Genomic DNA, 12770 nt, shown 5'->3' on the forward strand with positions numbered 1-12770 from the left:
TGTCTTGAAACATAATGGAAATTCCTTTCATCATAGTCAGCAGATTCACAGAACATTCGTTATCTTTAGTTTTAGCTTTGAGGCAACTGAATAATGACACATTGTTCAGTTTGTGAAATGGAGCAGGATACAGTGAACTAATGGTTATGATTCTGAAAGGAGTTTAAATCCCAGTTTAATTCATTTTCTGATTAGTACTTTAAGGGTTGGCACCACAAAATGACCAAAGGGTTTGTTAGTGCACTGTTGTCTTCAAAGAAAAGACCCGTCACATCCTCATCCCTCAATGCCCTCAGGGTTAGTAGAAATGGACACAAAATGCTATTTTGCCAGTGTCACCCAAAAATCAAGGTGGCTAAATTTGAAAGCAAGTTCATAGTTTGGCTGGTAGGTTAATTGAAATGAAAATGTTTAAAAAAAAAAGGTAAGGAGGTATGTGAATAGAAAGGGCTTAGAGGGATATAGACCAAACATGGAGTGGGACTAGTTTAGTTTGAGAAACTTAGTTGGCATGAAAGAGTTGGACCAAACGGTTTGTTCCCATGTTGTAAAACTTTGTTGGGGGAAAAATGCTCAATGCATAATGTTCAGAATAAGGTTTTTAAAACACCAGACAACTGGTCTGTCATTCCTCCCTCTTCTTCACCTTCATGGTAGAGTATAGCTCAACCGGCAATCTAGTACCTGGTCTAAAAGACTGAACTTGAATAACAATCAAGAGTATTCCCCAAACAATCCATTGCCACTAATTTCAATGCTGCTCTCAAAACAACACAAGGATTTCCAGTAGGGGTTAGGCAATTATCTGACTAACATGCTTGTGAAATCATCACTTCCACTTCTTGAATTACGCACAAGTCAAGCTAAGCTAAAGGGCAATCAAAGAGCCTAGAGAGTCTCAAAACTAGATTTCTACTGATCTGTAGAATTATTTAATTTGTTAGTTTATTTTATCCCTTCAGGGTGAGTTAGGAAGAGGACAGATGACAAGAAAGAGGACCCAAGGTCATCAATTATATTTATGTAATTTTAATCAAAACAGGCTAGCAGTTTCCAAGATGAACACTGAAAACATTAGTTAACCAGTAACTGGTGCTTCCTCGATTTTATGTAATTCGTTATCCATCTACAAGTTTTATATAGGATGACCCAGTCCTACATTTGTGCCATAATGTGGAGGTGCCAGTGTTAGACTGGGGGGACAAAGTTAGAAAATCACAACACCAGGTTATAGTCCAACTGGTTTATTTGGAAGCACTAGCTGCTCTTTCATCAGGTGGTTGACCATAACCTGTTGGATTATAACCTGGTTTTGTGTGATTTTTAACTTTGTCTAAATTTGTGCAATAGCTTTTTCACACAAAGCTTTATCAAAGGATCTCCCCAAGGGCAAATAACCCAGCAGAATTTTACAACATACACTTGCTTTAAGATTTTGTCAAAAACAATTCAAGGACTTCAGTGAGCAATATTTGTTTCTTCCAAAGCTATATTGGCTTCCACTTGTTTACAAATACCTCAAGTTTTTAATCATTCGGGTACACAATCTATTCAGATTTTTGGATAATTACCAACATAAAAATAGTGAATTCGTATACTTGAGTTTTACAGCTTTCCTTAGGATGTTGTCATTACTGGACAAGTCATATCCCAAACGGAGACTTAGCTCGATCATTTTGTTTTGGTTTTAATGAAGTGGTCTCTTGCTGAAACAATGTTGCAGACTTTGCTTCAACAACAAAACAAACCTTTTAATATTAGAAATGAAAATAAAATAGAATAAACCAAACCATCAACCTACAACACAAAATCAAATATTTGTGAACACAGTAAAAGCATAATCCAATGAATCTCAAATATAATGCTATGGACCGGACGAGACCTCAAAATGTTTTAAGAATTAAGTAGCTTAGACCTTAACTTTTTCTTATTTTAAAAGGAAGATGTGAAGTGCCATGTCCCAGATGTGATGTGACTGGTCAAACTGCTCAACATTAAACAAAACACAATTTTGTTAAACACTACAGTTAAAATACAAGTAAAAGAAAGTCAAATTCAGAATGATGTAACCACTGAAAAAACTTAACTGAATAATAGATATTACTAATTAACTATTCCAATATAGTAACAGGTCAAAAACACACACGTTGGCAAAAATGTAAATTCAGACGCATTCTTGATTGCTGTTTTCAATCCAGGAGGAAACAACATCAAGAGACATTTCTGAGAAAGTTGCAGTTAGGAATGAATTTACTGAAGCTGCAACTCTGTGACCCAAACAGCTCTTGACTGGTACAGCTTAAAAGAAAATCTAGAAAGCCTGATTGGTGAGAACTAACCATGCCCCTTCCATTGTTACAACTGTTTTTAAAAACCTAAAGGCCTCCCAAATTATTGACTTAGGCCGGCCCCAGTGGCCACTTTGGCACCTCTGCCTTTAAAACCTCTTGAAAGAAACACAGGAGAAAGTAACCTTTTTGAAGTGACAGTATTGTCACTATATTGATAAATTGACAAGAAGATTCAACAAATTTTGTACAGTATCCAAAACACATTCCTGGTACAGTACCCAAAAACCACAAGACCATAAGGAGATAGGAATAAAATTATGCCATTCAGCCCAACAAGAGTTCACCACCATTCGATCATATGTTTCTCAAACTCAGCCTCATGCCTTCTTGCTGTAACCCTTGATTCCCTTACCAAATAAGAACCTATCAATCTCTGACTGAAATACACTCAATGACTTGGCCTTCACAGCTTTCTGTGGCAATGAGTTTCACAGATTCACCATCATCTGGCAGAAGAGACTTCCCCCCCCCCCCCCCCGCCCCCATCTCAATTCTCAAGAGTCATCCCTTCACTCTGCAGCTGTGCCCTTGGGTTCCAGTCACCCGACTAGTGGAAACATCTTCTTCACGTCTACTCAATCCATACCTCTCAGCATTCCATAAATTTCAATCGGATACCCCTCTCATTCTTCAAAACTCTTGAGTATAGACCTAGAGAAGTCAGTTGCTCCTCATAAGATAATCATGTCCAGGGTCATTCTTGTAATCCTCCTCTGGACCCCCTCCAACACCAGCATATCCTTCCTTTGGATATGGGACCCAGAATTGCTCACAATTTTCCAAATGCAGTCTGATTCTACAACGCCTTATACAGCCTTACCAGTAGATCCCTGTTCTTGTATTCTAGCCTCCTTGAAAGGATTGCAAACATTGCATGTTCCTTCCTAACTGCCAGCTCAACCTGCACATTAACCTTAAGAGAATCATAAACCAAGACTCCAGAGTCTCTTTATGCCTCAGATTTTCAAAGCCTTATCCCATTTGGAAAAAAGCCTGTGCTTCTATTCTTTCTACAAAAGTGCATAACTTCACATTGTATTCCATCTGCCACTTCTTTGCCCATTCTCCCAGCTATCAAGTCTTTCTGCAGCCTCTCCACATCCTCAACACTACTTGCTTATCCACCTGAGCCATCTGCAAACAATGCCCTCAGTTCCTTCGTCCAGATCATTAACGTATAACATTAATATTTGCAGACCCAACACAAACCCTTGTGGAAATCCACTAGTCACCAGCTGCCATCCTGACAAAGACCCCCCTATCCCTACTGTCTGCCTTCCGGTCAGCCAATTCTCGATCTATGCCAGCACCTTGCCCCAACACTATGGTATCTTATTTTATTTGGCAGCTTCCTGTGCAGCACCTTGTCAAAGGCCTTCTGGAAATCCGAATAGATCACATCAACTGGCTCTCCTTTGTCTAACCTGCTCATTACCCCCTCAAAGAATTCTACCAGATTTGTCAAGCACGACCTCCCCATGACAAAGCCATGCTGACTCAGCCCTATTTAACCATGTACTTCCAAGTTCTTCACAATCTCACACTAAAATCTTATCAACTGAGGGCAGACTAGTTAAACAGCCTATAGGTTCCTGTCTTCTGGCTGGCTCCCTTCTTAAACAGGGTGTTACATAAGCCATTTTCTAAACCTCTGGGACCCCCCTCTGATTGCAGCAATTCCTGAAAAATCACCAATGCCTCTGCAATCTCCTTAGCTACCACCTTCACAACTCTGGGGTGTAGTCCTTCTGGTCCATCTACCCCAGCACCGTCTCCCTACTTACGGCCACGACACTCATCTCTGCCATAGAGTCAGAGACATGTATAGCATGGAAACAGCCCCATTGGTCCAACACGCCCACGCCGACCAGATATCCAAAATTAATCTCTCTGACCCTCTGGAAGTTCTGGTCTGCTGTTGGTGCCTTCCACTGTGAAAACTGGTACAAAGTACTTCTTTAGTTGCTCCACCATTTCTTTGTTGCCCATTACTACTAACTCAGCCTCAAGCTTCCAGCAGACCCATGTCCACTCCAGCCTCTCGCTTATTAAATACCTGAAGAAATTCTTGTAATCTTCTCTTATGTTATACTACCTTATTCTCAAATTTCATCTTCTGCCTTATTATGTTTCTAATAAGAGGTACTGCATGTTTTATTAACTGCTTTGTCCACACGTAATGATCTCCATACATGCACACACAGCCCCACCACTGCCAAGTCACTCTGCATCCCTTATCTTTCAATGTTCTTCCCACCAAACTGCAGCACCTCACCATTTCACTGCATTGAGCCCCACCTACCACTCGCTTGCCCCACTCCACCAACTGGTCGGTGTCCTTTTGGAATTCTACATCATCCTCCATAGTTGGCAATTCTTCCAAGCTTTACACCACCTGCAAACTTTGAAATTATCTACTGCACACCAAGATCTAGATCAGCACCTTCCAAATCCACAACTTTTGCCATCTAAAAAGGAATAGGGCACCAGATATACATGAACACCAACGTGAGCAAGTTCATTTCCAAGGCCCACACACTGTCCTGATTTGAAACCAGATCATGGTTCCTTCACTGTGCCTGAGTCAAAATGCTGGACTTCTCGAACAACACTGTGGGCGTACCTATCACCATGGACAGGAGAGGATCAAGATGACAGCTCACCCACCACCACTACCTTAGAGGGCATTTCTGGACAGGCAATAATTGCCTGTCTAGCCAGCAATACCCAGATCCCATCACAACAAATTAAGTTGGGGATCACAAGATGGCCATTGAGATTACTGTAGATTCATATCATCAAATGCAATAGTGTAACAATTGAAGGTTTACAAGGAATTCACAAACCTGCCAGGGTTTCAAGACCATTAAAATAAAGAAATTTGGTAACATTACTTACCTTTTTTTTATCCTTTATTGTTTCATCCATTCCTCTGGTGGGAAATCTAGATGAGAAATACACAAAATTAAAATTTAATTTCAGGTATCATAGGTAAGGTGAATAGCAAAGGCCTTTTCTCTCAGGTGGGGTCTTCAAACTAGGGGGCATGGTTTTAAGAAGAGAGGAGAGTGATTTAAAAAGGGACAAGAGGGGCAACTTTTTTTTTTAACATACAGAGGGTGGATCTTATGTGGAATGAACTATCAGAGGAAATTGGTGCAGATATAGTTAGTTATAGAATTTTAAAAATATTTGGATAGGTACATTAATTGGAAGGGTTGAGGGGGATGTGGGTCAAACACAGGCAAATGGGACTAGTATAGTTTGGGAAACTTGGTTAGCATGGTCATGTTCGACCAAAAGGTGTGTTGCCGTGTTGTTTGACTATGACTATGTAACAACAATTTTTTTTTTAAATAAAAAGAACCCGACGTTTCAATATTCATCTAGACTACATTACAGCAGCTTTTCCACTACAGGTTCTTGAAAATCATGACTAAGTGAAGCATCGATTCTTATAGGATTCGACGTTGAAACTGGAGACAGGCTCCTTAGGGCCTTCCTCAGCAAATAAAAAAATAAGATTCTATCTATATCTTCTACATGAGTACATGTACTTTAACTGGTTTAATTCCTACATTGGCATGAGGGTTTTGGGGAGGGGGGGGTTGGTAGTGGAGAGGTGCTACATAAGGGGGTTGCTGAACAGACTAGTCTGGCAACCCCTTGGCATAAAAGTTTGTTTTTTTTTGGAAGGGTGGTGCACACATGGATCAAGCTGTTGAGCCAAGTGGGGACGGGGCGGGAAACCTGCTTCTGAACCCAACAGTAGCCAGTGTCCTGCACACACCAGGAGGGCCAGCTGTCCCATCCAGGAAGGTGCTTGGAGCAGTAGAGGCTTGCAATATGCTCTGGGGTGGGCAGCAGTCTGAAGCCTGGTATAGGCCTGGGCTGTTAGTGTGGGGAGGTGCCACAACTTAAAACAGCTGGGAGCAGCCTCATTGAGCTAAACTGGTCAGGTAAAGTACTGCAGTCAACAACATTCAAAACATTGGCAACACTTAATGATGCTAAAAGTGAAACAACGGTAAGAATGAACTTTTGGTCTTCTTACTGAAGTACAATGCTTTTACACTAGCTCAGCCTAAAGCTAAAACCTGTCGCAGATTAGATTATTAAAAAACTAACAGATTTAACAAATTGAAGAACCTTTAATTAGAATTGGCCATATCATGACCATTTGGTTAAAATGTAAACATGTCAGCAAGTGTCTGAGCGTGATGCTGCATTTCGGAATGCAAGATGTAGGTAAAATTAGTCTAGCCAAAACCCTCCCCCAAGGCCAATTATAATTTTGATTGCTTGGAATGAGTTTGTTTTGTACCAATGAAGGTAGAACATGTCAGTCATGATACTTTGTCCCACTTTTCTTAGCAATGATCATGATAATGGTTCGATTCAAGAAAGATGCCCTTCAGTAAAATGTTACAGCCCATAAACCACTCCCACTATTTTATTCATTGGTGCTACCTTTCCTAATTGTTTTCCTGTGTCCCATTTAATTTTTGACAATATTTACAGCACAGGAAAAGACCATTCAGCCTAACTGACCCATGCTGATGTTTACAATTCAAATAAACATTCTCCCATCCCTCTTTACATAACCTCTATTTCTATTTCCTTCTCAGTCGCCTCTCTTGGGCGTGTCTGACTACACCCAAAATGCGTTAGTGTTAGTTGCCTCAACAACGGATGGTAGTAAGTTCCACATTGTAACCACTGAGTAAACAAGGTTCTCCTGAATTCCCCATTAGATTTATTAATGGTTATCCTATACTTAAAGCCCATATTTATTACCATCCCCAAGAGGAAATGTGTTATCTGTTTACCCTTTCGAATCCTTTCACAATCTTAGAAGACTATAATGTAACGCTAACAGTTTTCTGTCTCCCCTTGGGAACATAACTGGAGCCTGTTCAATGTCTTCTGGCCAGATTTACTTCAGTTTTGTTATCGCTTTAATGAATCTTTTTTTGTATCTTTTCCAGTGTGTCTATATCCCAATAGGTAGCATATCAATATACTATTTGTCTGTGAACTTGAATAATCATCTGGCATTATTAGTCAGTATTATTGAAGATCACTTCTACTGGGTTATTTCTCGAGAATATGAATCCCATTGCTCAAACGGGAAATTTACAACTGGTAGGACAGAAATCAGAACTGTTCAAACAGTCAAATCGTATCTGTTAAATCAGTTCTTTTGCATTTGAATGATCTTATCTGGAACTGTGTTAAACAGCGCAAGTAGCGTCTCGCTATTGATTCTGCTGATAAAGGGAAGACAAGGAAGCATTCTTTCACTGGATTGCATTTCAGGATATTCTGGTTCTGTCCAAGGCATTACATATGCTTGATGGCTCATTACTAGCATTTCTCAATATGATATCCTGTGCAAATTTTCCGAACATTTCATTATACATTGAGGATTTATAATTTTAAGAGGGTTGTTTGCTTTAGTAATTATTGTCACAGTCCTTGTAATTAAACCACATTCCCTTAGGCTATGATGGTTGGCTACATCCTCTGGATTGGGTGCAGAGACCCTACACCCCATCAAACTCCCCTTTGTCTGAGACACAGTTGGATTTGATCAGAAGCTCCAGGACACCAGCTTGCAAAAGGTTTGCCCAAAACTGGCTGCCAGCTCATAATTATCTTTCCAAATCAAAAGAATATTGTAAACAGGTTGTGTTTAATATTCCTGTTGAATGTTGGAGTCCCTTAACAACAGAATTTTCATAGTGTTTAGTGCATAGTGAGACTTCATTTAAAAGCAATTACAGAATTGCTTACCTTCCAAAGTTCTAGCACAGGGAAACAAAAAGAATTGAGAGAAACACATGTGTCACAACACTTATTGAACTAGCATCAGTAATTTCTGGTACCAAACATAGGTAGTTTTCAAAAATAAGTATTTATTCTTAGAAAGAAGAATAAAGAGATGGGCCACATGAAGGTGAGCCAGAGGACAATGAACATCTGATTCAATAAGTAGCGGTCCCATAGCCATTAGCCAAAAGTGTTCAGACAATAGGATACCTACCCCTAGAAAATGATTTAAACAAAAAGTGCTAGACTCAGGACAGGAAGCATCCGAGAAAGCTCGCAGGGGCTAAGCCAATTCCGCACTGGAATAAATCACACTGAGGCTAAAGTAGTTAGGGAAGCCAAATCAACACTGGGGTAGAGGAGAGTTCTTCTTCAGTCACACAGAACTTGTAAGCAACAGTTCACATTCAGCAGTCCTCAGAGAGCAGTTTTCATTAGGCAGATGAAGGATGGACCAGAGAAGTGGAGGAGGATCCTGGAAAGAGTTCCCCAATACCTCAACGAGAGAGCAGGATGCTATCCCCATCACTTCAATGAAACCAGCACATTCCACCCTGGTAGCCTGTTTGTCCTGTAATATGAGTGAACCATCCTCAGTTGTCACTGTTGGACACTTGCTTTATCTAACTAAAGAATGCATCGTATCAAAACGGCTGCTTTTTAAACTCATTAAAACTATCAACTGTCTATATTAGGTAACTGCCAAAAACTCCAAAAGATCAACTTTCCACGGTCTTGGAGTCAAATGAACAATTAGTTCTCAGCCTTATAGCAAACTTTTTTTTATTATGATGTTAAATTACCGACTTTTAATTTCTAACCAGAACAAATAGTATCCAAAAGGCATCTCAGGTCTTACTGAAATATGGATAAATTCTTTAAAATTCTATGATTTTCCCAAGTGTTAGGTTTACTGCATATTTGTCAGTACTTTCATTCTATTCTTCCACATTATGAAATTAGTTCCAAAAAGCATGCTGTTAATTAATAGCAGGCTTCAAAATAAAACATTTATTCATAACGTAGTGGTACACTTCTCTTTATGAGGCAATATCCCACGGCTGTCAAAGTTCTCTATTAGCCACAGGTTTTGCTGTAGATTTTGCCAGGATGACGCTGTGACACTTTAAAAACAAATTTAGAAGCAAGTTCTACTCTTGGAATGCACAGGGTTCCAACAGCCCATAATCTGCTATCAAAATAGCAACCCTAACTGTTACTTAAATGGACTCGAAAAGCCACTTGGTGCGACAGCATTTAAACAAAATCCAAACAATTGCTGCTTCCATTTCAGTTCTCCATCATAAACAAAGGAAAAGTGGCATAGCCAAGGTCTTTTCCCCAGAGCAGGGGAGTCTGAAACTAGAGGGCACAGTTTGAAGATGAGAAGGGAAAGATTTAAAAGGGAAGGGGCAACCATTTCAAGCAGAGGGTGATGAGTGTATGGAATGAGCTGCCAGAGGAAGTGGAGGAGGCTGGTACAATTGCAACATTTAAAAAGGTATCTGGATGGATATATGAATAGGAAGGGTTTAGAGGGATATTGGCCAAAGGGACTAAATTAATTTAAAACATCTGGTCTGCATGTACGGTGTTGGGCCAAAGAGTCTGTTTCCATGTTGTACATCTCTATGATTTCTATCTGCCTCATATTTGAAATACATGGTGTGGTATGAAATACCTGGTGGATACGAACCAAACACATCACAGCACAGCCTGATAAATTGAGTCTTTAAAAATGCACTTCCCTTGGTCATAAAGTTTCATTTACAGTCAAACAACTTCTCTGGCACTGATTATTGGAGTGGAGGTTCATTGTTTCAGGTTATGAATTGTCCGAAATTGAAAACAAAACAATTTCCTTGGTCTCTTATAACCCAGTACTTCTTTCCTTCTGTACCTAAATTCGTCCGCTCCGACTTATACCATCTCCAAGCCGAATACTGATTTTTTCTAATCTTTCAATCACTTTGCTTACAGAACTACACAGCTGCTTTCCACATTCACTCAGATGGTCAGTTTCTCTTACTGTCAAATTATCAGCTCATGCTTTCAGGACTTTGCCAGACAAACATTTTAAAACACCTCAAAGTACAAGGGCATGTCTGGAAAAATATACCATTGGAGGTCTTTCTACCACAAATTATGGCCCAGGGTACAAAATGTTAGTAGGAATGATAAAAACATTGAAATGCTCAAGTCAATGGCAAAGTGTACAGCAGTGGCATAAAGATAGTTCACGTATGCTGAAATAAACATATTCAGATTGGAAACAAAAATAAAATGAAATATTTTAAAGAGTATTTAAATATTTTTTAAAAAGAATGCCATTGACCCCAAATACATACAGATGTATTTATACCATGATGAACTATACAGCACTAGGAACAGGCAATAAATGCTGGCCTGCCATCAAGGCCCACATCCCATAAATGAATTAAAAAAAGTTCAAGTATTTGCAAGCAGGTTAAAACAACTAGTTAATATAAATACAGAACTGCTAGTGTGTGTTGATTGGCACCATCAACCAACCTCAACACTCAACATGGGAGAGTGGAGTGTATACTTTTAAAAATAAATTATTATTAAGCCTTTGAAGCCCAAAGTAATCAGGCAAGGCAAGTTGGAAACATATTGCTCAACTGTGCAAGAGCTATGACCTGAGTGACCTTCATAATCATCTCTTATATAGTGCATTGCATCAGCAGAATACCATTCCCAAACTAACAAGAAATGGCTCTGTGTACCATATAAATGCACAATTTTACAATAGTATCAGGCCTGGGCTATGGTAGGAGGCTTTACAACACAGAGGTCATAGAATGTCTGAAGGAAATGTAGGAGTAGTGTTTGAAGTGTATGCAATCATTATTAAAAATGGAATTTAAGGTATAGATCTGGAGTTAAAAGGTTACATGCTAATGGAATGCATAAAATATGATGTAAAAATTACAACTGTGAGTAGCAGTTTCACTAAAGGTAAAACTTTAGACAAGACAATAGTCAGAACCATATTAGTAAGTAAAAGAAAATTGTACAGAAAGCAACATAACTGGAAGACTCACTGTTCATAACTGCGATTTACTCTCAATATAAAAATAAGCACCTTTAAACGAGTCATGTGTTGATTGAATTACTGTACCACAGTTTATTTACAAGATGCCAAATATACCACTGAACAGGTCTAATGAAAATTTAGTGATGTACTTGCCAAATCAAGTCGGGAAAAGTGATCTGTAACTAGAAAATCTTTCATTTAAAATTATGAACCAAGTGGAGCCTGTTAATTTAGAATTAATTAAGTCATCAGTTAGAACATATCAAAAGAATTGATGCCATTCTGTAAAATAGAAGTTAAAAAGTGAGGGATGCAAACCGTGCCTTTAAAGACTTGAGATGCATAGAAGCAAAACAATGGAGTGTTTATGGATAAAGGTACATGTTCTACCTTACACACAAGGAAATGGTTCAGTCTCCTTTCACTATAAATTTGTGAAGAACTGGATAAGAACGATAGAAAGTAATTTTAAAAGATCAAAAACAAAACTGTAGAAGAATACCAGTTTGGCAGCAGTAGTCAGGCAAATAATAAAATGAGTGAGAATGTCTGAATTTTAATGGTTCAAATAATATGACAAGAAAAATACATTATCGAAGGCAGACATAAGAAAGTAGCACCTCCAAAAGCCCAAGAATGTTTAAGATTCTATTAATTGCGAACTGACAAGTAGTTGTCTCGAGCCTCAAAGATTGGTACCTTGGTTAGTCCTTTCTGCAAATAAGATCATCTCTATTGCAGAAATGTTTGATCACATGGACCCAGATATTTCTTGTGCTTGAGTGGGGGGTAGGATGGGGAGGGGAGGAGCATAATGCTGCAAACACAATGTTTGATTTGAGAGAACTATGCATAAATTATGATCCTTGTCCAGATGTTAGCTAAAAATGTTACAATTCCTATTGAGCTGGCAACATTCCTACAGAGGATTCAAGCCAGGGCTTCCTGTTCCTCAGGTTAGAAAATCTGGTGAGGTGGTGGAAAGGGCAAGGGACAAAGAGACAGGGTGGTTGGGAAGAGAAAGATAGAGTTGGTGGGAGGGGTGGGGACCGTGGGGAGAGACAGACGGGGAGGAGAAGTGGAGAGGCAGCTCCTCCTAGTTCAATGATAGAGAGAGAGGAGCATCACTTCTTCCAGCCAGGGACTGCAAAGTTTCCCCAACTTGAACCAAAAAGCAAATAAAATTCAAGCCATTTTAGTAATGTAAAGTAGTAACGTGCCTCCTGGAAGCTGCCAATTGCTTACCTGCCATCCATTAAATCTGGAAGCGAGCAGATTCCAGCTAGCTAGCTAGCTCCAGGAGTGAAGCTTTTTTTTTAAGAAAACTTAGCATCTTTGCAACCTAATCCAAATTCCATTTTTAGAAGTTAACATTAAAAGTTCAATCTTGTAAAGTGTATGTGGGAATAGGCTTAGTCCCATGACTAAGCAAACAAAAACTGGAACACAAACAAGTGCACTGTCAAAGCAGAGGTCAATTATACAGTTGTATTGGAACAAGCACAAATATACTTGTTAAAAGAATCTCA

General features: G+C 39.3%; 1 protein-coding gene across 1 annotated transcript in view; it reads right to left on the reverse strand.

The window, feature by feature from the left end:
- The window catches only part of snx10b (sorting nexin 10b), a 31620-nt gene extending 19108 nt beyond the window's left edge, over positions 1-12512 (reverse strand). The window contains exons 1-2 of the mRNA XM_043689570.1: positions 12487-12512; positions 5250-5295 (exon numbers count right to left, since the gene is read on the reverse strand). Coding sequence (XP_043545505.1) covers positions 5250-5295; positions 12487-12497 — 57 coding nt within the window. The 5' untranslated portion in view covers positions 12498-12512. The remainder of the gene's footprint in view (positions 1-5249; positions 5296-12486) is intronic.
- Positions 12513-12770: the final 258 nt, after the last annotated feature.

This window comes from Chiloscyllium plagiosum, chromosome 5 (assembly GCF_004010195.1).
Source record: "Chiloscyllium plagiosum isolate BGI_BamShark_2017 chromosome 5, ASM401019v2, whole genome shotgun sequence".
Classification (NCBI taxonomy): Eukaryota; Metazoa; Chordata; class Chondrichthyes; order Orectolobiformes; family Hemiscylliidae; genus Chiloscyllium; species Chiloscyllium plagiosum.